The following is a 27,992-nucleotide window of genomic DNA, read 5'->3' on the forward strand; positions in this document are numbered from 1 at the left end:
CGATGACCCCTTTAATACATCCACTTTGAACATTACAATGCTCATTTATTAACTCTACAATAAGTACCTCCACTTAGCTAATTACTCTTCAACAGCGATGCAATGGAGCTACCACAAAAATGGAAGTTCAAAGACAAAAATCTAAAGATGACTGACCACTTGTTTCTCTGACGCATAAAGTCTATAAGTGTGAATACTGAGCACCGTCATGCAATCTCAAAATAAGTAGGCCAAGGGCAAGTAGAAAGTTTTTTTTTTTTTTTTTTTCGTGGTCACTGTTGTGACTTAACTAGCCTTCATTTCATATACTGTAAGCAACATTTAATTTTTTTTTTCTTTTCATATTAATTTATTTAGGTGTAAAATATGTTTCTCCTGAAGGGACAGACACAAAGAAACACAAAAAAGACAATAGTTGACATACAATCTAAGCAAACTTGAGAACAGTCTTGATATATTGTTGCACTCTCTTCTGAAACTCATGTATGAGGTATTTTCTCAGTAGAAACATCTGAGAAGTCTACAAGAAACAACTGATATATTAAAGTGATTTCATTTGTGGTGGGTGTGACTGTCCTAATATTACAAGCACATAACACTGTCTGGGAAACAATGTCTAGATTCAAAGAAGCCCTGTCAGTCAAATCCTAACACTCTCCTCCTCTCATCTTGTGAGAACATATGTGGGAGCAGTAAACATAGACATGTGTGTAACCTGTAGATTGGGTTTTTGGAGTGTAGCAGTGAATGGCCTTGAATTGAGATCATGACACAGTTGCTATGTCTTGCTGAAGTGGCAAAGTGAAACCTCAGACACACACGATCCCTGGAGCTGAAAGCAAAAAAACAAACCATCACAGCTGCCATGACCTTGAACTTAATGTAGCGTCTATGTGTACGTATATGATTACAATGTTGTAAGGTTCATCTTCTTGGATTAAAACTGCCTGGACATTGTTGACATTTCTAGGCTTAAGAGATCTTAGAAGTACATTTTATAGTAATACATGTACGTACAGAACAGTAAGAGTCTATTACACAGTCCCATAACAAATCTGGCCTGGACAAAAGTATATAGGCTAGTGGTGCTATATTTATGTCAATATTTATATATATTTTTTATATTTGACTGTTATATACCAGAGGGTATCTTGAGAATTTATCTGATATAAGATCGTTAAACCATCTGTGTCTTTGCAGAAGGTCTGTTCTTTTTGCTGCCACTTAGAGGTCACTCCTTACTACTGCATCCCAATCCTTCACAACCCTTTAATTCTGCTGCTGTTTCTGTGTGGAATAGTTCAACCAGAAAAATAATTATCTTCATCCTCATGCAATTTTAAAACATTTAGCTGTTTATTTTATTTTATTTTATACTTTTTTTAATTGGCTAAATGACAAAATTTGATTTGTAAACCTTTTAAATTATGTGTGTGATTTCTGGCTACAGCGGCACCAAATAAAAATGCAAAATTAACTATTGTTTTCAAACAGGTTTCCCAAATTGGTATTAGGAGTATTTTTAGTTTTATATATATATATATATATATATATATATATATATATATATATAATATATATATATATGTGTGTGTGTGTGTGTGTGTGTGTGTGTGTGTGTGAGAGAGAGAGAGAGAGAGAGAGAGAGAGATAATAGTATTTTACCAATGAAAAAAGTTAACATTGTGGCCATATCAAAATTCAGTTGTTGTTTTCTTTTCTTTTTTTTTCTTACTTTTTTTTGCTACCTGAATTGGCAACATTGGTTCAATCAATAGCGCGGCTTAAGGGTTGGACTATTTGTTTAGCCGACCAATGATAGATTGGAGCGAAACATTCAATATTTTTGCAACTCCATCCATGGTGACACTAAAAACACATGGAAACTCTTGGTCTTTGCGTCGCGCCTCGCTGAGCGTTTTTATTATTATTATTAGCCTACTCACGTCAAGTAAAAAACATTTCAAATTTGCTTTAACTTGAAACATTTTAAACGCCTCTTCATACCGGTGTTCTCCACGTTAGTTTGTGAAGTCCTCATGCTAAAGTCCCTCACTGACTCTTTCAGTTCCCCTTTAGTGTATACGTGCCTCTGTAAACCCGCCTCAGAAAACCACTTCCACTTTACTCAACTAATCCCACTCTATCTGTCTCTCTGTCTGTGAGCGTCTGAAGAGCTCTGAATCCCGCATCATCAAGCATGTCTCTCCCGCAACAGCTGCGCGATGAAAGGTGAGCGAAATCATCTCCCTTTTTTTATTATTATTTACTCGGGAATATTCATGGAATCAAAGCCGAGGTTCCTGCGTCCTAGCGTCGCATTCAGGGCGTAGTATTTGTGTACTTTTCCAGTTGTAACTTGTAGCTATAATTTAAAATACTATGCTGTGGTGTAGTTATTATTCTATACAGTAGTAGGCTACCTGTTTTGGATGGAGTGTACTATGGAACAACAGACTAGTCTCAGTTTAGTGTAATTGACTAAGCCTATAGTATACTAGACAAGACTAGTCCACCATGTAATTAATTACTGTAACATTGATTAAAAAAACATATTTCAGGACATATTTTCTCTGCTAATCAAAATGTATGTAACATTTGTTCACCTGACAGTGATTTCGACCAGCTTCCAGACAACATTCCAGTCACTGCAACTATTGCTGATATTGAGGAAAAGAAAGGTTTCATTGTTTACTATGTGAGTTTCCACAGACCTGAACCCCTGTAGTTGACCTTTCCTGTAGTCTTTCCTAATGTGTCTGCGTTATAGTCTGCCTATTACCTGTGGTTTATTTTTAACCAACAGCATCCAACAACAAAATACTATTAAATGCCATATGTGCAAAATGTCTTAAATTTTGTCAAGGGGACACATGCTTACATTATTATTTTTTTCTATTTGTTTGTCTATGTACACACCTGTCAACCTGATGTCTTTTGCAGTTGTGTCACTTTCAGTGTTTTATTTCATAAACTACTGCATAACATAACTAATGCATACTGCATAAGTTTTTGACTTGTTTGTTCTTTATCACCTTCTTATAGAGGTTCGTAATTGAGGTGAAGACCAAAGGCAACAGTAAATATCTGATCTACAGAAGGTATCGTCAATTCTTCGCTCTGCACCAGAGTTTGGAGCTTAAGTACTCAGCTGAAACCCAGCCGGGATACTACACCTGCCAACTACCTAACCTGCCAGGTCTGTGACTAAGCCGCTGTTGCACAGCATCATCTAAAACAACAGCGATGTAGAGCCCTGGGGAAATCTAGGTTCATTAGCACAGGCCACATACACACTGCAGCTAAATACCGTTGTGCCGTCTATACTACTCTGGGTGCTTAGAGGGGATGTCTAATGCTATTTCATGCATTCTGACTTATTTACACTGCTAAAAAGTTGGATTCTCATGCTAGTGATGCTACAAATGACCTCTCATGAAGTCTCAAAAAAACGAATTTGATGTATGACGGAGTATTTCACTCCAAATACACTCCTTCATTTTCTAAAAGTTTTATATATTTATTTTTTCTCAAATAATTTTACTGAATCGTCATCTCCACAGTAGTGGATGCACCTGTATACATGTTTCATACATATTACATAATCTAAGAATTTGTTTTCCATTTGAATTGGTTCATTTGAAACTCTACAGGATACTCATCCTCCAGGAACAGGATTGGACACCCCATAGCTAGATACAGGAACCAATTGCATGGCCGGAAAAAAGTATTTCAAAATATCAGATCATGGATCACACCATGTGCGAGCCCTTTAGCTACACTCCCTTCCACTGTCCCACATTTGCTGTTCCTCCAGAGTCAAAGTTCACTTCTTAGGTGGACTTTGAGTACTTTAAGTGTTTCCCACAGAGTTATTGATTAACTAGAACTTCTATGATTGGGATGGAGAACAGCAGAGACAAGAGACAGATAAAGGTAATAGCATTGTATTGCCAGGAAAATGAGATGAGTAGCATCCTTTTTACCGACACTGACACCGCCACCATTGTCTTCTTGTCCTCGTCTACATTCATTTCATCTATCCACACACAAATATTTGCACGCACAAGGAAATGCAGTTTTCAAATTTTTTGAATTAGTTTGAAAGGCCCCAAAGGTCTGAGACCACCTGAGACTTGTCAGAACCAAACATCATCAACAATCATATTTTTAAATGGAATATAAACCAGTGCTTCATTCAGCATCAACCCTATAGAAGAAGTAATAACGCCATCTATGTCATCGTAGTAGTGTCATCTACTCTTGTTTCATTCTGTAGTCTCTAATGTCTTTAACCTCTTTTCTGATCCCTTTTTAATCAGCCTTATGTCTTATGCCTCTTTCTCTTTGTCTTGTGTTCTTTTTCACTGAACGTACCCTTCTCTGTCTTTGACCAAACGGTTATGTGTATAATTGAATTCAAAAGGAAGGAGAGGTTGTTCTTTGGCACCCTAAGGTCACCTAAAGCCTGCAAGCCCAAAGAATTCGGTGTTTCTCTGTGACTTTCCCCCGAAGCTTCTTCAAAGCTCCCTGTCAGCTAAACCTGATAATTAATCTTTTCTTTATTAATGATGACTGATGACTAATGTGTATTTTTGATTTTGTTATGTTATGTTATGGAATGGTAATTGTAATTTGTATGTTTATGTCATTAGCAATGTCTGCTCTGATGCACTATAAAGGGACGTCTCCTTGCTTTGCTTGTGCCATTCAGATCTAACTAATGCTTAGTTAATGCAGATTTATAATAAAGAAGCTTATTAGAAAGGATAGGCCGATTAAGAGACAGCGATGAGAATTAGAAGATTTAAGTTTGAATTATTGCATAGCCATGTGCCAAAAATGATGTTAAAAATTGGATTCAAACCAACTTGTATGAATGGATCCCTCTAAATCTTTTTCAAAAGTGCTTTTGAGAATGACCCTCTGACTCTAATGACAGACCTCTAATTGTTGTTCACTTTGCACATTATTAACATTCCCGTTGGGTGAAATCAAAAATACAAATGAGAAAGTAATTTAGTGTAATGTTTGAGCAGACATTACGCTAAGTGCTAATTAGCGTTAGCACTAAAGAGATTCGGCTAGCTTTTGATTGTTTAGTTTACAAACTAATTTGTTTTGAGACTAGATTATACTTATTTCTGGCGCTTGTTTGTTTCGCCACAGGTAAGGTGTTTATGGGAAACAAAAAGGAGATTGCAGAGAGCAGAATCCCAGAGCTCAACAATTACATGAAGGTGAGTCAGTCTTGAAATTTCTTAAATGCTTTCGGTTGTATCACAGTCATATTGCGTTGGTGGGAGTTGTGCTTGGTAATTGTTGCAGTCGTGTGTTTTAGGGGTTGCAGTGTTTGCAGTATGAACAGCACTGTGTTGAATTACCAGAAGAAGAAAAAAAAAAACAGTTCCTATTTTTGTTACTTCTCTTTTTTTCAAAACCTAAGTCACTCTCTGTCAGCTTAACTTGTCAGTTTTGATTTAATTTAAGGGTGATTCTTCAACTATGGGAACTTTTGAGCCTGTTAAATTCAAGAAAATGTGTAGATATAAAGCACATATTGTTCTTTATTCTAAAAGTCATGGAAATTCCCACCACAGTGTAGTTTTCGTAACATCTCAAATGCCATTTTCTGTTCAATAGCATTCAATACTGTATTTAAATATGACATTCATCTTAATTTTCAGCTAAAAACATCCTACTAAACAAGTCTAAACTAAATCTCTCTGTTCTTTAGAGGTTGCTTTGTCTGCCTACCTGGGTACTCTTGGATGATCTGATACGGATGTTTTTCTACCAGACCGAGTCGGACAGCCAACAGGTCCCCCGGGCCCTGCGCCGCCTGCGGCCCCCCACACGCAGAGTGTAGGAGCCTACCCACATTCCCTCATTTCTACTTTCAATACTTCACTGCATACTTTTACAGGATAACTTTCTGCTGCCGTTATTCAATAGAAAAGTTTTTTGGCTCTGTTAATCATGTCTATGCGTTTAATTTCTTGTTTTATGTGATTAAATAGAGAGCAAGTGGAAAATTTAACTGCTCCTGTGACTATAAGAGTTCAATAATGTCTCAAAGTAGGTGGTTTGACAAGATCCAAATCAAATGTTCTAAGACCATTTTATCTGAGCTAAGGAGTTTTTGGATAAATATCCAAAATTGATTTAAATGAATGATGATACACAATAATGATAGTGCTGTCAATCAATTAAAAAAAAAATAATTGCACTTTTTTTATTTTTTTTATTTGTTTAATGTGTTCTTTTTTATTTTATTTATTGTATTTTTTATTTATCAATTTCAATATTAAATATAGCTGCAAGCACCAATTACGGCGCCAAGCACTACAAAAGCAAGCCTCAGACCAACTGCAGCAATTGCATGCAGTTAATGAGTAATTAAAACCATTTTAAGATTATTTTAGTCAAAATGGCTGAAAAATCATAAATACAACCACTAGTAATATGATTTCTTGGCTTATCACTTTTGACCAATAGGTGGCGCTGTTACCAAATTAATGTGGCATGGTCAGTGTGAGGTGATAATGGTAAATACAAAGTTTGGTGTCGATATGTCAAATGTTTGCAGAGATACAGCCTCAGATGCAGTTTGGCACTATGCCTTAAATTTGTAGTGGCGCTGTACAAAAACTCTTTCGTTTATCGACACAAAATCCATAACTTTTTGTCACCACAGTCTTAAGATCATCTGACTCGATTTTGGTGAAAATCTAACCAACGGTTGATGAGAAGTTAAAAAAAAGTAGGTTTTCAACATAAATCAAAATGGCGGACAGGAAGTTCGGCTGACTATGGCAAAATTGGTAACTATGTTGTCGGCATGACCCAAGGAATATTTTCATACCAGTTTCATTACAATAGCCTAATGCAATCAAAAGTTATTAGCATTTTTGGAAATTTAATAATTAACAGTTAATGAATGGTTTATTAGTCTTGACCAATAGGTGGCGCTGTTACCAAATGAAAGTGGCATGGTCAGGGTGAGGTGATAATGGCACATACAAAGTTTTGTATCAATATGTCAAATATTTGCAGAGATTCAGCCTCAGATGCAGTTTGGCACTGTGCCTAAAATTTGTAGCAGCACTGTTTTAAAATGGTTTCGCTTATCAACACGAAATCCATAATGTTTTGTCACTACAGTCGGAAAATAACCTGACTCGATTTTGGTGAAAATTGGACCAACGGTCGAGGAGGAGTTCGAAAAAGTATGTTTTCAACATACATCAAAATGGCGGACAGGAAGTTATCTATGTTGTCGGCATGACCCAAGGAATATTTTGAAACCACTTTCCTTGATTAGCGCTAAATCGCCATCACCTGCTTTCAAATGGAGCGGCATTTAATAGACAGAGCTGTAGATCACTGAAAAGCTACGCAATATCGCGTTCATTATCCCAGATGAATCGCCTTCGATAATGAACGCGATATTGCGTACCTTGTCAGTGATCTACGGCTCTGTCTATTAAATGCCGCTCCATTTGAAAGCATGTGATGACGATTTAGCGCTAATCAAGGAACCAGATTTACTGACTAGATGCACATGATCATATCGTTAGATATATCGCCCAGCCCTACTTGACTAGGTGCACATGATCATATTTTTTGTTGTGTGGTCATGGGCTAGTTGAGTGGGGGTGCTGAGGGTGCTGCAGCACCCCCTGTTTTTTGTGGGCAACTGTTTAAATGTTGGAAAAAAAGAAAAAAAATCGGCATCTATTTTACATTTAAAAAAATGCAAGTAGCTGGTATTTGTGGCAGATTGTGATTGTGCTAGTCAAGATTATATAAGGCGGCAGCCAATTGTTAAATTCAGTGGTGTAGATGGTAAAGTGGGTGTAATTCTATCCATTTTGATGCGATCGAACTGGGTTCGGATCTGCCTTTTGGCGAACTTTTTTTCTCCCTTTTCAAACTTCAAATCACATCGGAAAAGCATCAAAAAGTTGAAAATTAAGTATTGGGTAGGATTAGGGAGGGCTTTTTTCCCAATAAGGTGGCATCCATTTAATAATTTGAATTAAAATTTACACTTAATTTGCACTCAACTGGTTTATAATGTATTACAATGCTGAGGTGCAGTTAACTGCAACTATTTTTTTTTCTTTTTTTTACAACATACAAAAACTGCAGAGGAATCTGTACCTAACCAAAATAAAGACAGACGAAGCTAGATGCCCGACTCCAGACCCTGACAGCGTCATAAAGTTGATTCATTAGACTCTCCCTTAGCAGCTCAGTGTTTTACATTTATGTCAGAAAAAAGGACCATTTACATCCAAATGTAATTTAATGCACACAGAACACAACCTATTTATATATTTCAGAATATAAACTGCTTAATCGGCCATTTTCAGTAAGATTTAACGTTACTAAATGTGTTTGTGTTCCTGTGCATTTAACTTTAATAATGTCCAAAAGATATCTGTTTTAAAGCAGTGGGTAATTCACTCGTTGATTTGCTTAAAATCTACTTTGCGATTCTGTTGGCAAACATGTTTATGGTGCATTCTATTCAACCTGTTTATTGCTAGTGAAGCATAAATAGACAGGGCGGCCTTTACAAGTAATACGCGTGCAATGTATCTGGTTGCCATGGCAACCTCACGCGCTTGCTGCTGCGCTTATCGTAGTAAAAACGCTTTTAATGGTAACTTACATGGATTGTGACTTTGTACGTTTACTACAGAAATGCTCAAATGTATTTCAAAGTTTGACTGACAAGCGTCAAGCTACGCCTATGTGTATAAATAGAATTGAGCTATTTGCAGTTTAAATAACATATCACTAAAATACCTGCTATAACACCTCCCCCTCCCCCCTACCCTGCGCGCACAGCACCCCCAACCTAAAACATCTTCCTGCGTCCCTGGGCGTGATCAGTTTGAGGTGACAATGGCACATATATAGTTTGATGTAAATATGTCAAAGCGTTGCAGAGATACAGCCCTCAGATGCAGTTTGGCATCTTTCCAGCAAATTCGTTGACGTGCTAAACGAGAACCGTTTCTTATATTGACACAAAATCCATAACTTTTTGCCAGCTTAGTCTGAAGATGATCCGAGTCAAATTTATTGAAAATCGGACTGACGGTCTAGGAGGAGTTTGAAAAAGTAGGTTTTCAACATAAATCAAAATGGTGGACAGGAAGTTCAGTCAATTATGGTAAAAGTTGGTATCGATGTTCTCAGCATGATCCAAGGAATCTATCAACATCAGTCCAGTAAAATTATGGTATTTTTGGTAAAAGTTATTAGCATTTTTATAAATGTCATTATAACTTTAAACCACAAGGTGGCGCTGAACCCAAACTTTTTGAGTACCATCAGGGCATGGTGTCAAAGATGCTTACCGAGTTTCGTAATGATACATCAATGTGTTCGTAATTTTTAGCATTTTATGACAAAATTCAAAATGGCTGATGTCATAAATAGCTGACATGGGAAAATTGGATATCATTCAACTTTGCATGATGCATCGAATCTAAAGAGACCAGTCAATTTTGGCCCAACCATTCAGAAGTTATAAGCAAAAATATGCATTTTTCATATCTCCTGACCACTAGGCGGCACAGTGCCGAAATTGTGCAGGTAGTCTCAGGTCATGCTTGTTATAACACACACCAAGTTTGGTCTCAATATGCCTAACCATTGCGGAGATATAGCCTCACATGCATTTTTGTGTGCTTTTCGTTGAATTCTTTTGCATGTTATTTAAGAATGATTGGACGAATCAACTTGAATTCCATAACTTTTTGCCAGCATTGTCTGAAGATAATCTGGTTCAATTTTCGTGACAATTGGTGCAACAGCCTAGGACGAGTTCGAAAAAGTAGGTTTTACGAACAATTAAAAATAGCAAAAAAACTAAACCTTGCTATTTTTGAATTTTGGAGTTCATGAGCCAACGATTCAGAGGAAAAACAGATTTTTCATTTTCTGGCTTATGGTTCAAAAGTTATTAGCATAAACATGAGTGCAGTTTTGGACAAGTGGTGGCGCTAGAGAGTTTGAGTTAGAGACTCCAAATTTGCTATGGTGACTTTTCTCACTGCTCTCTATGTGTGCCAAATTTCACAACTTTCCCACAAGCGGTTCTGTGGGCTGCCATAGACTTCCGGGGGAAGAAGAAAATCACGCTAACGGATAAATAGGTGCCTAAGCACCTTCAGTGCTTGGCCCCTAATTGTAATTTAAAATATAACAACTACTTATTTTAGTGAACTTAAAACAATCTTCACATAAACCCATTATAATAAATGTCATATTTACCCGTGCCCTTCCACAAGTAGGAAATATACAGAAATCAAATAATCAAACACTAAATTCTAGATTAAAAATAGATGAATCTTTAAAGCTACAAAAAATAGTTATTGATTTGCTCTTTTTTACTTTTGTTCTTTGATAAACAGACATCACAGCAGCTGGGTTATTCACACTTTAACATGAAATAATACAGGATACAGTGCACTGCCATATTTGTGCATGCAATTGAAGAGCACGTTCTACGAGCACAGTATAACGGCTGACAGGACAGAAAAATACGTACAGTATGTACTGACAATTTGCCTGACAACATCTCATCTGACCACAGTTCACTGTTGTTCTACTGAAGCTTCTGTACCGTTTCCACGCTTGTTTGACTAGCGGCTGTCGCTGAGGGGAAGTGGAATGCATGTCTGAAAAGCTGCCTGTTTGATGTGTTCGTAAAGACGTTCTGCATCTAAAGAAACAATTTTTCTCTAGAAAAAAAAAGAGAGACAGAAGCAGCAGTTGTGAGTGGGGTGGCCAACCCTTGCCTTGTCCCTGAATTATATTTAAACTGGAAAAATTAATCTCTTGCGTTAACGCGCTAATTTTGACAGCACTAAATTAAACATAACCTAAGTTCCTGGAGCCACAAAAGAGGAACTTCTGAGCACTAAAATTCTCATTTAGGTTTATTCATCTGAAGTTCATAATGCTCTTTCTTTTCTCTCTCTCTCTCTTTTACTAGAAAAACCGTGAAGCCCAAAACGGACCTATTCTCCGCACCCAGAGCAGAGGTATACCAGTGTTTCCTTGGAAACACTTTCAGTAACAGCCTACACACTACATACTACACACATACTTACATGCTCATGCATGCAGCCACCACACAAAGCTCTGACATTTGGTCAGGAGGTTATTACACAACACACCTCAATCTTTTGTTTCAAAACTCTCACATTTTGTCAGAAGATTATGACATAGAACTTTGTGGAGGCCGAGACTCTTCTGCAATGCTGCAGTGTCACTTACAGTGTGCTTTGTGTGATTCAGTGTGCTCCATTTATGGATAATTCTGAATATGTATCTATAATTTGCACAGATTTATGTAGAAAATATTAATTTAGAAATATTAATATTAATAAATTAACATTTTGACCAAATTTGTTGTGACCAAACACATAACTGTAAGCTTTAAACTTCAGTATGTAACTTTTGTTACAGACAGAAATTATATCTAAAATGATGCAGCTTGTTGAGATGGTTGAAAAGTGTGCTGTTACTATTCATCACACATTTTGGCTAAAAACTGTCATAGGCTTCAATTGAAGGAAGCATCTAAGTCATATTTAGAGACTTGAGGGTGCGATTTTTTTGACCTACCACCACCCACAACACCCTAGCAACTACCCTGAATACCCTAGCAACTGCACAGCAGTCCACTCAAATCCACTCAGAACACCCCAGCATCCATACAGCAAGTCCTGGCAACCACCCAAAACACCCCGGCAATCATGCCAGCGAGGTTCGTGTCAGTAAACTCCACAGATTTTTTTGTGGAAATGTCAAAATCTAGTTTCCAGATACTATGACAGCATAATTATGTGGTTTGATTACTCATCATTTGATAGATTTACAGTGATGTCACTAAATCTGTAAAATTCTTCTTATACAGACAAAGAAAGCGACATCTGTGTCTTTCAGTTTTCTAGGTCAGATCTTTGGCCCATTAATGGTTCCTGCCCTGTTCTACTTCTTTTGCTAATTTCTTTATCTTTTTTTTTCTGAGCTGCTTTTTTAAGGGATAGTTCACCAAAAAAAGAAAAATCTGTGATCATTTACTCACCCTCATGTTGTTCCAAAACACACACAAAAAAGATATTTTACATAAAATACAGATCACTCAGTTCCAACAAATAGAGTTTTTCAAGCTGCAAAAAGACACAAGAGTGCCATAGAAGTACATACAACTTTTGCATTATATATATCTGAATCATTGAATCAGTGAGTTGAACTTGTGAACTAGATTGGTTTGATTCATAAACCACTTGTTAACACTGGGTTTGTGAACCAACTGAACTTACTAAACCAAAAGATCAGACTCAAAATAGCTATTTGTGAATGAATTCATATGAACAATTTGTTCACGAGTCGGGCTGATCTAGTTCATACGTTCAATTCATCGATTACTGATAACTTGCTTTTGCTTTTTTTTGCTTTTACTTTTGCTTACGACTGGGGAAGTCGTGGCCTAGTGGTTAGAGAGTCCAGCAATACCATGGCTGAGGTGCCCTTGAGCAAGGCACCGAACCACCAACTGCTCCCCGGGTGCCGCAGCATTTGGGCATAAATGTTTGGGGTGTGTTTTGGGTGTGTGTTCAGTGTGTGGGTTTTTGATGGGTTAAATGCAGAGCATGAATTCTGAGTATGGGTCACCATACTTGGCTGTATGTCACGTCACTTACTCACTTTTTGAAGCTCAAAAGCCTCAATCATAAGGAAAAATTATGAAGAATGTCCTGGTTGCTCTTTTCCATCCAATAGCGATGGATGGAAAAGAGCAACCAGGACATTCTTCATAATATTTCCTTTTGTATTTTATGGAAGAAAATATCATAAGGGTTTGGAACCGCATGAGGGTTGAATAAATTATGACTATTTTGGATCATTTTTGTGTGCTTTAATGCTTTCTATCACCCTCTTTCTTCCACCTACTTCTCAGTCACGTTCCTTCAGCCTCCCTCTATTATCTTTCTCCTTGTCTTAATATATTCTCTGCTCTTTGTTCCACTCTTCACTTTATCCTTCGATCCCTCCTTTAATCTCTCCCACTCTTCCCTCAGAGTTCACCCATCAGTCTTGCTTTCTTCTTTCGCTTTCTCACACCATCCTTTAATGCATCCCTCGCTCTTTGTCCTCTGGAGTACTTGCACTCCTTCAAGACAGTTTCATCCATTTTTCCTTTGTGTCTTCCAATGCTGTCAGACCGTATCGCCATTCTATCATTCCATCAACAGCAGATGTGACCACAAAGAAATGACATAAAACATGATTTATATCCCATGCCCATCTGTAGTTAAGGGCGGAAGGGTGTGTGAATTTTAATGTGCATGTGTGAGTCAAAGTTTAATTGCCAAAAATTTCAAATAAAATAAAATCATGTCTATACCTGCATTCAGCAAGGTGGCGCGTTTGTAAATAAACCTTATTTTGCGATGTTGAGTGTACGATTGATTCAACAAAATCTCATGGCAATCCAAAACTATTTTACCCTTTATTATCTCATTTGTATGTTTTTGTACGTTCTTCTAAAAATCTGACGTTTTTGAACAAATCTCACCATATAAATTTATACAAAATTGCCACCTCGTGAAATAATTTTCTCATAAAATTGGGTTGATTCCCATTTTCTCTGTCTTCCATTAGACCACCATTTAGACAAACAGTTAATCCCAAGTTATTCGAAATGCCATTGGTTGAGCCCAAAGTTCAAATTCTGTAATGCTTTTCAACCTTGACACACTTCCAACAAACACATCCTTCTTTTATTATCTCCTCAAAACATTTCTCTCATGATGGCCCGTCCTGATGTAGATCGATGTAGCAGGTGTGCTGATAAATCTCACATGGTGCTGGACATTTGTCTTCATACACTCATGTGAGAGCAAATGATTCAAAGCACACTGCTCTCCACATGGAGATAACAGCGGAAGAGACTCCTGCCTTATTCTGTTGTGGACATGTGGCCGGGAGAGAGAGAAAGTGATAGATTACACTTCTCATAATAGCAGAAATAACAACAAAAGATCTGGAAAGCAAGCCCGGGAAAGATAGACATGTAGGTGGTGTCAGTTTGCTGTTAAATATCTGGGAAAGGCTGCAGGTTCGAACTTTAAAGGGGATGATTCATAAGCTGTCACTATTGTAGCCTTGAGCAAGATGCTATTATTTGGGATAGATCATGTTGTTCCAATGTTGTTCCAATTCTGTTTGACTTATTTTCTTCCATAAAGAACAAAAGGAGATGCTTAGCAGGATGTTCATGCTGCTCTTTTCCACAAAAAGAAAGCATTCAGTGGCCACCATTAAAAAATGCCATAAAAATTGTTCATATGACTTCCGTTCTATATGCCAGATCTTTTGAACACCAGGTTTGAAATCAGTGGCATCAAAAATCAGATTGTGACATGGCAAGTTTGAATATGTAAAAGCTTAAGTTTAAATGTAAATTTGGAAACCAAGAATTTCAGTGAAAAATGTTGGCAACATTATCATATGGCTTCAGAAGACTTGGGATATAGTGTAGTCGTGTTATCCACAGTTATGGTGCTGCTTTGTCATTTTTTACACTTGGTCCCCATCCGCTTTAATTTTTGGAAAAGAGCAGCTTGAACATTCTTCAAAATTTATACTTTTGCGTGCCACATATTCTCAAGTCAGAGAGGTTTGGACTGACATGAGAATGATTAAATTAATCCAGGTTTCTCAAATGACACTGATGCTGTAGTCAAAAATGTGCATTTTCAGATAAAAGTGTCATATAGACATCACAGAATCTGTTACTTCATTTGTTGTGTGATTGCTCTGAGAATTATATGGCCATTTCCTGGGACTCATAAGACACAAGACAGAGAGCTTGATTGAAAATCAAAGCCTTTTCTTTCTTCAGTATCACTGTAAGGAGTTTAGACAGTAAGAGTGAGCCATTATAAAGAGATTGGAGATAATGTTTCAATAGATCTGCTTCCATTAGAGTCCTTCACTTTGGCTATCAGAAATACTGTTACCGGTATGAGCGATCTAAGAGAAGATATTTTAAGCATTATATAGTCACATATAATAAAGTTTTAAGCATTAAAGTCAGCTATTACTGATTATATGCATTCACACTTGCGCATTATTGTATTTTCACGGTTATTTTCATGGCCCGCTTTGCAAAGGACAGCTATTTCACACCTGATCTTGGCTGATAGCTTGGGGGCGAGAGTCCCAGAGTTCTTGTTTTGGATGGTTATCCGTCTGATAAAAGAGAGGTATTTATTTTAGCATACTTTTTGTTGATTCAATTTCAAGTTCTTAGTATTTCACCTATTACATTTGCAAATTAATGACTTTTATAAACATTGATAAGCAGGTTAATAACTGACACCCATTCTTGGTTAGACTCCTTTGTCATGTGTCATGGCCCCAGAGAGTGAGCTCTTCTCTTTATATTCTGCTCTGATCCCCCAGTTGAGAAGAGCCAATCTGGGTTACTCATTTAGGTAGGAAAAAACACCTCCCTCTCCTCCCTTTTGGCTGGCCACGTGATAATGAGCTCATTTCGGAGGTCATTGACTCCCTAATTGAAATCAGAGTGCTTTGTGACCCCCAGAGTCGTGCTATAATTAGAGATGTTCTATGACTCCTTGATCCTGTGCAGAAACAACTCTCTGAATATGACCAAACAGGAAAGACCCCTTCAATAGAGTGCTGCTAAGTGAAAGAGATTGATAGCCATTTGTGTTTGAGTATAATTTTGGTTAAATGTGTCTTTAGTTGGCTTTTCTTTTTCTTTTCTTTTTTCTTTTTTTTTTTGTTAATAGTTGACATTTTTGGTATTTGTAGATTATAGTTTATTCATCATAAACTTATTTTTAGGCTTTTTTAGTCTATCTATCTCGGTTTGTTCTTAACCTAGTTCTCTTCAGTATCGAGTGCAGCGCAAGCCCTGAGGTCTTCATATCACTTAATTTGTAGTTTTCAGCTAATATGCTGACTTATTGCTAACTGGATTGCCTGAAAACACATATATTTCACCCAAGTGTCTATTAAATATATTTGTTTTCATCTGGAAGACATATTTTTTTGATGCAATGGCTATAAAATATTACCGTTTGGATGTTTAAAGGACGTCTTTTTGAGATGCTTGATTTAGAATGTCAGTCTGCACTTTTCAAAATTTTTATCAAGTGTTTGTGCACAATTATTCACATGTGAAGTCTTTTCTATCAAGCACTTTTTAACAAACATTTTGGAGATGTATACTAGCGCATTAATAGTGTTAAAGTTATAGGAAAGCTAATAGTTTAGGCTTTGCTTGTTTGTAAACGAATTACACTGCTGTCATGACACTCAGCGGAGATGTTGTTTTCTGTTGGCTTGATAAAGCGACAACACTTTTTAGAAGGTGACTATATAAGGTAGAATATATAGAAGAGATAAAAGACCAATCACAATTCAGTATGTAAATGAGTGCAGGAAAGTAGACTGATCAGTATACAAATACTGTGGTTTCATCATCGCTTTTTTAAATGATGAACATTCTATAATGTAATCTGAAATTTAAATCAAAATTTCTTAAAAGAATATTTAACCCAAAATTGAAACTTCCAATGTTTTGTTTGGACCCCATTGACTTCCATTGTATATACAAAAATATTCTTCACAGCATCTTCTTTTGTGTTCCCGAGAAGAAAGTCAAACTGGTTTGGAACAACTTGGTCTTGAGCGGATTCTGACAGAATTTTCATTTTTGGGTGAACTGTTCCTTTAAGTATAATGTTTACCAAAATCAGTGACTGAAATTATATAGAAAGTTTGAATGTAGCCTGTATGTTTAGTAGTTCAAGATGAAGCGACTGCAGAAGACTGTGGAAAAAGACAATAAAAAGAAGATGAGTTTCAAAAGAGTGCTACCTTGCAGGGTACAGTGGCAATGCTAATGCTACTGAGAGCTTTTCTCAGCGCTACTCTAATTAGCACATATATTACATTGGGAAAACGGGGGGAAGGAAATTGCTTTGTCACATTTCCACATAGCAGAGTGTGTTTGTGGCACATTCTCACACATTTCCAAGTCTTGTTTTATTTCCAGTGTGGTTTAACCATGTAATAAAAAGACAAGAAACTAGGCGCAAAAGAAAACGTAGTCCAATATGAGTAAGAAAGGTGTTATTTTGTTGTTCATTTTTTATATTAGTCCGACATCCTGCAGTTTGTTGGTTATAACGGGATTTTTCGAGTATTGTCGGGTTGTGTCACATTTCTGAATGTTAATTTGCATTGTCCTTTTTCAAAAGGAATATCGGAAAACAAAATTCCATTTGCTTAAAATAGTCTAATTTTAACTTTACCGTGGTGTGGCTGAAGAAGCCAATTATTACACTGATTTACTTTCCTGCACTATATAACAAAGTTAGCCCACACAAATGACCTAAAAGCCATTTTTAGGGTTTCACAGCAGCAATGGTATTAAAATAGTTTCTTCATCTGATGCTACTGAGCCTGCGCTCAGATACTTGCTCTGTACTGTTGACTTTGTGGAGATTTTCACATCGAGTTTTGGCACAAATTGTATCTTTCTGTTCAGAAGCTGCCTACGAGTGTGCACGGACATACACACATGCATGCTCACACTTAAAGCAACTGCCAAGATGTAATTAGCTGGTAACATCTAACATGTCTAAGTCACCTACAGTACACACTCCTACTCATGCAAACAAACCAAGCGACCCACAGCTCAGCAGATTTACAGCATTATCTAAACAGAGATGGCAGAGTGAGAACAGATGCCCACTCATGCCTATCACACACACGCACACATAGAAGAAGTGTGTTATCATACAGTTACACACAGCACTTTGAAACACCAGTACACTAGATAGAAACTACAGCGATCCGTGGCCATAGTGCAGTGCAGCAGCGTGCATATTTGAGTTTATATATTACATGTATAAAATGATAAAATTTAAATATTGTTAGAAAATTAACTATATATATATATATATATATATATATATATATATAGATATATATATATATATATATATATATATATAATATATTCTTACTCTATGCCTCTGGTGTGTAATTTTCAGAAGAAATTTTAAAAGAAACATCTATTTGAACAAATCGAGAAATTTGAGAGCTCCATTCAGTCTCTTGAGATATGCAAGAGCTTTTATGCAGTAATTGACCTTGGTTTCTTTGGATTTAACTAAGCTTGAAGGATTGACATTGACATTGGAGGACACACGTTTTCTCCACTGTTCACCTCTCTATTACACATCACTCCTCTTCATCACGTATATCTCACATCACACTCTCCTCTTCTGTTATGCATTTCCACTTATTCTTCTGCATCACATTATTTTTGTTTTCCGTTTTTGTAATTATGATGTGTAAACAACCTGCACTTAACAGCACTTTTATTCACAGAATTTGGTTTTCTATTATGTTGGGATCTTCAGTTGACTTCTGGTGTTTTATTTTATATATATAAAATAATATTATATAATATTAATATAAATTATTAATATAAATAATATTATATAATATTAAATGGACTTGCACTATGGTTCAATGAATATATATTAAAAGCATATTGTGGAAATTCTAATTTTTTCTGGTATTTTTTAGTTATAGTTTTTGGACTTCCACCATTGTAATTTACTGATTGCCATGGTATTCTTGTTTCAAAATATATGTCCAAAAGTTAATATATTCATGTGAATGATTAAAATATAAATGCACCATAATATTTACCCTAAAACATGCCCAAAAAACATGGAATCTGGACACACAATAGCAACACCGTGTTAATCTTTGAAATACCTTAAAGTATCAGAGATTTCCTGAGATTTCAGTATAATCTCAAAAAGTATGATATTTGGATATGTTAATTAAACATGGTTTCCTTCAAATAAAACCATGGTAATACCATGGTATTATCTTTGTACCTATCCAAACGCATTTAGGTCATGGCAAATGTCTAAGAATACAGTTTTTTCATTACATTTTTCATACAGTTTTTTTCATTTTTATAGTTTTTTCATAGTACATGTACGATACATTTATCATAGTACTATGATAAAACTGTGGTATTTTTCAAATGACATGTTCTAAAATTATTTTGCAGTCACACATGTACAACAAAACATTGTATTACTATCTGTTACAATAGCCAGTTATTGGACATGTTTTAAACAATATGCTTAGAAGAATGCCATGGTATTCACTGAAAGTACCATGGTGCAAGACTAAAAAAAAAAAAGACAAAAAAAAAAAAAAAAACCTTAAACACTTATTATTTCCACAGTACTATTTAACTGGTGTCAAAAAATAAAAAAATAAAAAATGTATCTCTTCACTTCTCACTTCTTGTGAATAGCATCTTCACTCCTGAATCTCGTATTGCCACTTTTTAAAGTAGTTTTCTTTTTTTCTTACAAGCATCCTCTCATCTTAATTCATCCAACACTCTCATCTTTTCCTTTCATTCACTCTCTTTAATGTCCTTAAAGAATGAGTATCTCCTACCTGCAGCTCGATCTCACTCAGGACGTGTTTCGCTCTTTTTCTCTCCGTTGGTGTGTGTTTCCCGCTTGCGTGTCCTCGCTGTGTGTGTGTTAGGCGGTGTTTGACTTCAGCGGCAGTGGACGCCTGGAGCTGAATCTGAAGGCTGGAGACGTAATCTTCCTCTTGCGGAGAGTCAACGCAGACTGGCTGGAGGTGAGAGAGAGATGGAGAGAGAGAGGGATAACAGGATAGAAGCAGAGAGAAAGTTAGAAGAGGATAGGTAGGCAGGAGGAGAGAGAGATAGGGAGGAGGGTTTGTAAGAGAGAAAAAGGGAGGGAGAGAGAAAAAGGATGGAGCAACATGATCTCATTTTTGTTTGGAAGCATTTGTGTGTAAGTGTGATTATAGCAAACATACATTTATATATGTGTGTGTCTCTGTAATGTTGCTTCTAATAGGTGCTTCTTAAACTACACTGAAAATAGGGTTAAAATAAAAATGTGCTTCATGTGGTAACTGTCAGGATCATGGACCTGTTTTGTCGTGTTTTTGCCCCATTTCTGTTCTTTTTTTTATTTTCTTTTTTTTGTTCTTGTTTTTTTTATTTATTTTTTTCATTCAGTACACCTGTGTTCCTCTCAATTACCTTGTTATGTCATGTATTTAAGTTTCAGTCTGTGTTTGTCGGGTCTACCAGTTGTGTTTGTGTGTCATTCTTCCTTCCTGGTGTGGATTTACCCAGTATTGTGGATTTATTAAAGACTGTTTCGCTTACTTATGTCTCCGTCATTTCTGGCAGCATATCGTTACAGAAGACCCGACCAGCATACAGTATATCAGGGTGTTTTCCCCCGTTTGTTTTTGTTTCCGTTGTGTTCTGCCTCATGGATCCCCTCCTTCGTCCCAAATATCTCATCCTACTGTTGGAGCAGGGAGACAGATCTCTCGAGGGCCATACAAGACTGTACCTGATGTTAGCTAACACCACCAGCTACCCGGACGACGCGCTCTGCTCATTCAATGACGCAAGTTTGAACACCGTATGCAGGATGCAGTTTCCAAGTCCAGCCCTGAAAGCCTGAAGGCTCACAAATGCCCGACGACCCCCCACCCCAACCCCTGCCTCCTCCTCCGATGTTGTCAGACAGCCCCTCTTCTCGCCCTCAGCCCACTATCAGCACGGTGTGAGCTCCGTGGGACTGCCATCCTCCAGCATTGCCGTGGCTGGAGTATCCCTTGACTCCGTCTCCAGCCTCTAAGCCCCAGACTCCGCCTCGGCCCGTTGACCCATCGGCTCCACCATGGCACCTAGCGCTCTCCTCTTCACCGTGGCCCATCTGTCCACTGGCTCCGTTTGGTCTCCCTCGTCTCTCCGGCTCCGTCTCGGTCTGTCGTCGTGTCCACTGGCTCCGTTTGGTCTCCCTCGTCTCTCCGGCTCCGTCTTGGTCTGTCGTCGACCATCCTGTGTCTCGGGACTCCTCTCCATTTTCATGAAACTACTTCAGGTGTGGAATGCAGGTGTAGAATGGAAAGGAAGACGAAAACAACAATAACATTATAATATACATTATAACATCCTTAAGCGCCTACCAAAAATAGGATAGTCTCAGGCTACAGTCTACTCACATCAAAAAAATAAAAAATAAACCTTTACACAAATGGCTCTTATGCATGCTATTGTTTTTAAACAGTCATTATATATATATATATACGATATATAAATGTTTTCATTTCTGTTCATTCTATACGGTTTAAAATAATAATAATAATAATAATAATAATCTTCAGGTTCCATTTGCAGAGCCAAATGAGGAATCGGTCCAGCATTTACAAATAATTTTATTAACTCTGTTCGCATTATTCTTGATTTTTCAAACTGCTAACACTTTGCATTTTTGGATTATGCCTTTACTGTGTGACAACCAATAATTGTGGTGTTACTTCTTGATCAGCGCTGGTGCCTCATGCACACATATTCATTGCAAACAGTAGTCGTTTCACCGAGAACCACCATGCAGCCCGGGGGCAGCCGGGCCTCTTTGTATATATTTTGCTGAGTATGATTTTATATTTTTTATTTTTAAATGTATACTGAAACACGTGTGAAATCCAAAGCCTATTTTACCTAATGAATAAGAGAGTTTAGCTTCAAAATGGGCAACATGTTTGGATTTGTCCACCGAGATAGAGATAAGCCCAACATAATGTAGCCTATAGGCTTTAAATTATTTTTAATTATTATTATTTCGGGTTTTTGCCCACGTTATATTACTACTTCTCCCTTACTTGTCATGTTCAGACCTTGTTCGTGTTTATTAATCATTCAGTACATGCCTTGTTGTCCTCTAATACTTGTTATGGTGCATGTATTAAGGTTTCAGTCGTTTTGTCGGGTCTACCAGTGTGTTGTGGTCATCTCTTCCTTGGTGTGGATTTACCCAGTATGGTTGGTTATTTATACCGCCTGTTTCGCTTTAATTGTATTGGTTCGGCGTCCCCCCCTCAAGATACAAGTTCATTTAGGCTAGGATGCACTGGACTTTTACCGTTTCACTTATAAACTCCGTGACGCATTTTTTTTGATAAAGTCAGGTTAATAGTAGTTTTTTTGAAATTCAAAGTTAGAATTCGAAAAAAAAAATTTTATTAAATTATTTCTATTGTGAATTAATCAGTTAGCATGACTTTTGCATCATAGCATTGTTTTACGAGCTTTTGGTTTCCGTTGTGTTTGCTCGGATGCCCCACTCCTTCGTCCCAAATATCTCATTCCTTTACTGTTGGAGCGGCTCCGCCTTATGACAGATCCTCGAGGGCCATACAAGATCGTACCGATGTTAGCTCAAACACCCCACCAGCTAACCCATTAACTGGACAATGAATGCGCTCCTTTCAGGCAGACTGAATGTTTTCCTGCCTTGCTAAAATGTTAGTCAGTTTGCGCGAGTCCCAAGTGCGCCAGGAAGCTGGAGCAGCTGACGGATAGATTCCTACTGGTCTTAAAGCCTTCCGCAAACGCCTAATGCTCACAACAACAAATGATTTTGGCAAAATAATGATTAATTATCAATTGATAATTTGTTATTATTTTATCTCAGTGAAAAATAATAATATGGGCTGCGGGAAAATACGAATAAAAGCGCCATATATACCAAGGGAAGTGCAGGCAGCTGCTTCAAACCTGTACAACATGACAACACACTGTTCCCTCACAGCCAAATAAAACAGACCAGTTCTGTTCAGCTGAGGGGCTGGGGTTCTGGTATAACTTGTGGGGGTCGAGATAAAGGTGTGGAATTTCTCTGCTCTTTGCATATGGACAGTCTTAAGGAGGGTTTCAAACTTGCAGAATAACAGGTTTTAGGACAACTTTTAGTGAAAGGTTTGATCACTTCAAATGTTGACTTCCAAAACCGTAGGTAGGACAACTTTAAAGAAAGTTTGATCACTCTAAATGTTGGGATCACTGTATAGCGCGTGCAGAAAGTTTATTAGTTATTGTAACTTAATTTCAGAGGAAGTTAAATTTTAACTTAAAAAAAAAAAAAACTTTCGTTGCATTAGGGCGCTCTTAGTGCATAAGTACATGGCCCAAAAAATCTTCTGATATTTTCACAAAAATCTGATTTACAATTTAAACTGATTTTTTTTTTTTTTGTTGGCTCCCTACTTAAAAATCAATATTCAAATGACAAAGAAATGGTTCAAACAAGTTTTGAATGATACAAAATATAGGATTTTTATGGCCCATTATGCTATCCACTGCTCAGGCTGTCGAACCAAACTGGCAGGCTCGGGGAGTCGTGTCGGACGGAGTACAGACCGCGTAGGCTAACCAGTCTCTAGTCTATATTTCACTTCAAGCCTTCCGCATTTAGGCATGTGCTCATTTTAGTCACTTTATATCAATTATTTTGTAGTCATAAAAAACACCGTCTAACTCCGTCTACACAGACTCCTTGGCTTCATAGGGCTTGAACATCTCTCACTGTGCATAATAGTGTGTGATTGGAGCCGCAACAATTTCCCGCCCGGCAGTTAATCACTAAGAAAGCTGCCCATGACAGATACCAGTTTCATTCGTTCACTAGGAGGCCGTATTGGTGTGAAAATGTTATGTCTATAATAGCCATACGCTCGCCACAAATAAATATATAAGTAAAAATGGCAGCATTTTCAAATGGTATTAGGCTATTGTGTGCGGACTGTCTGTCCTCCCCCTGGCCAAACTAATGTTGTCAAATTAAAAGGTGTCCTTGCTGCTTTCGGTTGAAAATATTTTGTTTGTGATGAAAATAACAGTTTAAATCAGTTATTTTAATCTACCAGATCGGTTGCCTTTGGTTACAGATTTCTGCGTCATTCAAAATCAGATACAGATGAAGTTGCCTCACTGTAAGATTGGCATTTGTGTGAATGCATTATATTGCGACTGCGGTTACGTAGAATGTGCTGTATCTGTTTAAACTATGCTTTTAACCCTGGAAAATAAGCCAGTAAAAGAAGACAAATTATCTTGAGAACTAGCCTGTAACATCCCGCTTTTGACTATTGCCGTCCATTATAGTCTTCTTGATCGGAGAGATTATGTGTATCATTTAGCTTATAGCTAAATATGTTTACATGCGTGAATTCTTGCTACCCAATCATTCTCTAAACATTAAATATTTATTTTATTTCAATTTTCGCTTTTTGTGTTTCAGAGGAAAATCAGTAAGGCATCTATCCATTACAGACCGCTCTGAAGGAAGAATTTATGCAAACGCAGAGCATAAAATTTTTTTAAAAACTTTAACAGAGATGTCTAGATGGTATTTAATAGGTCTGCTTCCCACGTAAGATTTTTTCTAGTTACTAGTCGCTCATTTGTCATTATTCAACTAATCGCAAGTATATATTAAATTTACAACTATAATCCAGCCTTAATATATTCCACGCTCAAGAACATGCATTAAGTTCGTCACAAAGCACAGGCAGAAATAGCCTAATAATTATGAAAAAGGAGACATTTTAATTATTTATTAATAAACAAATGTTTTCTTGTCGGCCTGCAAGATGAAATTGACAGTGCTGACTCTCTCCACATGGACGCCGCCTTTAAACAGAAATACAACCTTCACAGATTACATAATGCTTTCGTTTTGAATTGATTCTTTTTAAATACATTTTTAAGCTTTCTGTAGATATATTTCTCATGTATGTGAGACGCCACAATTTTCAGTTATTTCATTATTAGGAAAAATTACGTGATCTAGAGGGCGCCTCCCCTTCCTGTCATGCATGCGCATTTAATAATTTTTGCACAAACACTTGAATATAAATAATAATTCACATTTTGCATATGCATTACAAAGTAAATATTTTTTACATGCAATTATCCAAAATAAAAACCAAACAAGATTTTGTAACGAAGATAAAATATGTAGACAAATAAGAATAAATGCTGTGTGCACTCAGCATCATGCAGAGCAAATCTTGCACTGATATTTTACGGAATATTATACAAACCTGCATTTAAATGCGGGCTGGAATTTATTTATTTATTTTATTTATTTATTTTTTACTTTTTCTTAAATTATATGAAAGCAAAGCAAAGAAGACTCCATTTAAAATCACTGAAGTTGTCAATTAATGAAGCTCTTTTTATTTTTATTTTTTTTACATCGTGTGCACTTTGTTGATAAGTGAGGACGGTTTTATTAATCCATCCATTCTTTAGAGTTGCAATGATTTAGTTAAATCAGTGCAGGTTTAATTTATTCGCTTTCTTGTTTTAATTAGGCCTCTAAATAATGGGAGCTGAAATTATACAGTGCCTTACGCTTTACTAAAATAAAGAAACTAATTTATAAAAACACGCAAAGCCTAGCTACAACAACCGACTAATGATACACAGTCCATTTAAGATACTTTCTATGTAAATTTTTAATGCAATTGGAGGAGAAATATAAGCACAGCTCATATAGCCTTGACATTTTCCTGCTGAATTCTTCTAAGAATCATATAACTCATAAAACAACTTTCATCTGTGAATATTAAATATTTTTAACTATATGTTTTTTCTTTCATTTTCCCTGACTGCGCCGCAAATTTTGACACATCAGCGATGCACAACTGACGTCTATTTGCCGAAAACTTTTGTGCCTTGTTTATGAAACGTGTGATTAAAGCGCCACTCGTGGTCAAAAGCTGCACATGCATAATGCGAGACGTGGCCGCGCGTCGGTACGAGCGTTCGGTTTAATCGACGTTTTGGATGTCTACCTACAGGCAGTGTAGTAATTGTAGAAACGACGTTTTGGATGTCTACCTACTGTAGTAGTAGTAGTAATAATAATAATTACAAATAAATATATACTACAAATTGATATATATTACTAGTACTGTTAATGTATAAGTAATATTTAGATAATTTTCTATTTAAATTTTTAATTTGCATTTAGGGTCTACATTTAATTAGTTCATGTATTCTCTGGGAATTGAACCCATGACCTTGAACTGTTTGTGCTATAGGAATGTCCTTTATATAACACAAACACATTAATTTTACATTGTCAGTGTATTTTACATACATTTCATGCTTGTATGTAAATTTTATTAGTCACATCTGAAATTTATCTGTAATTAAATTTGCCATTAAAAGCGACTTACTTTTGCAAAGGATCTGGCAATTTCAGTTCTGACTGACCTCAGAGGTTTCACAAAGATTTGTACATCTCTAATGTTTTCAAATGTAAGAGGGTTTCAACTTAATACATTGATATTATAAATTCAGCATGTATCCAAATTAAAATGTGTGTGTACACTGTATGTAAAAATACCTAAAAATATACATTACTCTAGGTGGAGATACAGCATCAGAAGTACATTATATATAAAGGTATTCACCAAAGAAAGGAAGAAGGGAATAATTTAAAGGATAAAGTGATTAAGAGAGCACTAAAAAGAAAGATATAGACATCAAAGGAGAAGATGAGAGACAGTTAGGTTTTAGAGTGTGTGTTTGAAGGAGTGTGAAACTGAGAGTGAGAAGATCCGATCTGGACACTAACTCACTTATACACATGGTTTTTATGAGTTAGATACCTGCAATCTTTTCAGATCATGACAATAAAGAGAACGATTTGACCTGAATTGAATTCCAGGGACAGAAAGAGAGAGAGCAAATGAATTTGATGTTGAGATAGAGATGGAGTGGAAAATAATGTATATTTATTAGGCATGAGATGAGGTGAAAGAGAAAGATCATGTAGTTAATAGCATGTTTAATTGTAAGATAAAGTACTTTTTTTTTTTTCTTGAATGCACCTAATGTGTCTGAAGATCAGGGACGTAGCAATCATTATTCCTCCCACTTGAATGAATGAATACCCTTGCATTATTGTGTCCCTCCACCTGTCACATCAGTTCATCTCTCCTGCAGATAAAAGAAACCATCTCAGAGATAGATAGATAGATAGATAGATAGATAGACAGACAGACAGACAGGTCTTCCTCTGCTCATGCTGTGTTTCTTCTTTCTGTAGGGCACAGTGAGGGACAAAACTGGAATCTTTCCCGAGTCTTTCGTGAACATTATTAAACCTCTTCCCGAGAGTGACTCTGACGAAGAGGGCGGAGCTTCCAAGAGCGGGAATCATGATCAGTAGTTCATTACGCCTGCCTGCGCTGCTATCGCCTGCAGCCAGAGGCCATCGAAACAAGGTCACACCACACACACACAACACCACACACAACACAACACACAAACCACACACACACACACACACACACACACACACACACGCACACATGTGCATTGTCAGTTCATCTAAAAACATTATCCTTTTAATCGTCTATAAACACACAAAAACATCTTAGCAACCACATCACAACACCTGGCAACCCCCACTGACTATTTCTCAGCTGATGCTGTATTTATTTTCTGCTGTAGGGACATATGTGTTGAGGAAGATCTCTCTATTCAACCGTCTTATGAAGATCTGCTTTCCCGAATGAGGTACTTTATCCCTGTCCTGTTCAGCTCTCTAATCAGGTTGTGCTGTTTGACATGTTGTACGCTCACAGTGCGTCTCAGAATGTTTGCATGTTGTACGCTCACAGTTCATTAATTGAATATTCTAACATTTAATACTGTTAAAGCTTCTTCTAATCTGTTTGTGTTTGTGTTTATTCTGTCATTCCCATCATCAGCATCTTTAATTGTGCTGTTCTTCTCACATTGAGGAGAGCTGGTGTCTGTCTTTAATATTCACACCATGTCTCCTGCCTTAACTCAAGTAAGAGAGGAGATAAAGATGTGGTAGAAAAGAGAGAAAGAACAGAAAAACATCCAGTAGTGAAAGTCTTTTTAAATGTCAAACTTTTCGGTCTGACCAGCAGAAAACACTTTAGAAAACAAAAACACTAAACAATTGTTTTTGTTGTTTTTTTTTTTTTGTTTT

General features: G+C 36.8%; 2 protein-coding genes across 2 annotated transcripts in view; one reads left to right on the forward strand and one right to left on the reverse strand.

Annotated features, from left to right (window-relative positions):
* The window catches only part of LOC109063140 (parvalbumin-7), a 30,476-nt gene extending 10,705 nt beyond the window's left edge, over positions 1-19,771 (reverse strand). Inside the window, exon 1 of the mRNA XM_042748802.1 lies at positions 19,570-19,771. The gene's annotated coding sequence lies outside the window, so the exon portion shown is untranslated. The remainder of the gene's footprint in view (positions 1-19,569) is intronic.
* Positions 1,665-27,233, forward strand: LOC109063139 (neutrophil cytosol factor 4-like). The gene is made up of 8 exons (XM_042748800.1): positions 1,665-2,232; positions 2,614-2,698; positions 3,046-3,199; positions 5,170-5,240; positions 5,738-5,865; positions 11,018-11,066; positions 19,663-19,761; positions 27,075-27,233. Exons 1-8 carry the CDS (start codon positions 2,201-2,203, stop codon positions 27,195-27,197), a joined length of 741 nt encoding a protein of 246 aa, XP_042604734.1. The 5' UTR covers positions 1,665-2,200; the 3' UTR covers positions 27,198-27,233.
* The last annotated feature ends 759 nt before the right edge of the window (positions 27,234-27,992 follow it).

This window comes from Cyprinus carpio, chromosome B22 (assembly GCF_018340385.1).
Source record: "Cyprinus carpio isolate SPL01 chromosome B22, ASM1834038v1, whole genome shotgun sequence".
Taxonomy (NCBI): Eukaryota; Metazoa; Chordata; class Actinopteri; order Cypriniformes; family Cyprinidae; genus Cyprinus; species Cyprinus carpio.

Excerpts from the sequence above, each read along its gene's own strand:
- LOC109063139 (XM_042748800.1), top strand. The coding sequence starts at position 2,201 with ATGTCTCTCCCGCAACAGCTGCGCGATGAAAG. Across the intron at positions 5,866-11,017 it reads CGGCCCCCCACACGCAGAGT|AAAAACCGTGAAGCCCAAAA; the intron begins GTAGGAGCCTAC and ends CTCTTTTACTAG. Across the intron at positions 19,762-27,074 it reads TCAACGCAGACTGGCTGGAG|GGCACAGTGAGGGACAAAAC; the intron begins GTGAGAGAGAGA and ends TTCTTTCTGTAG.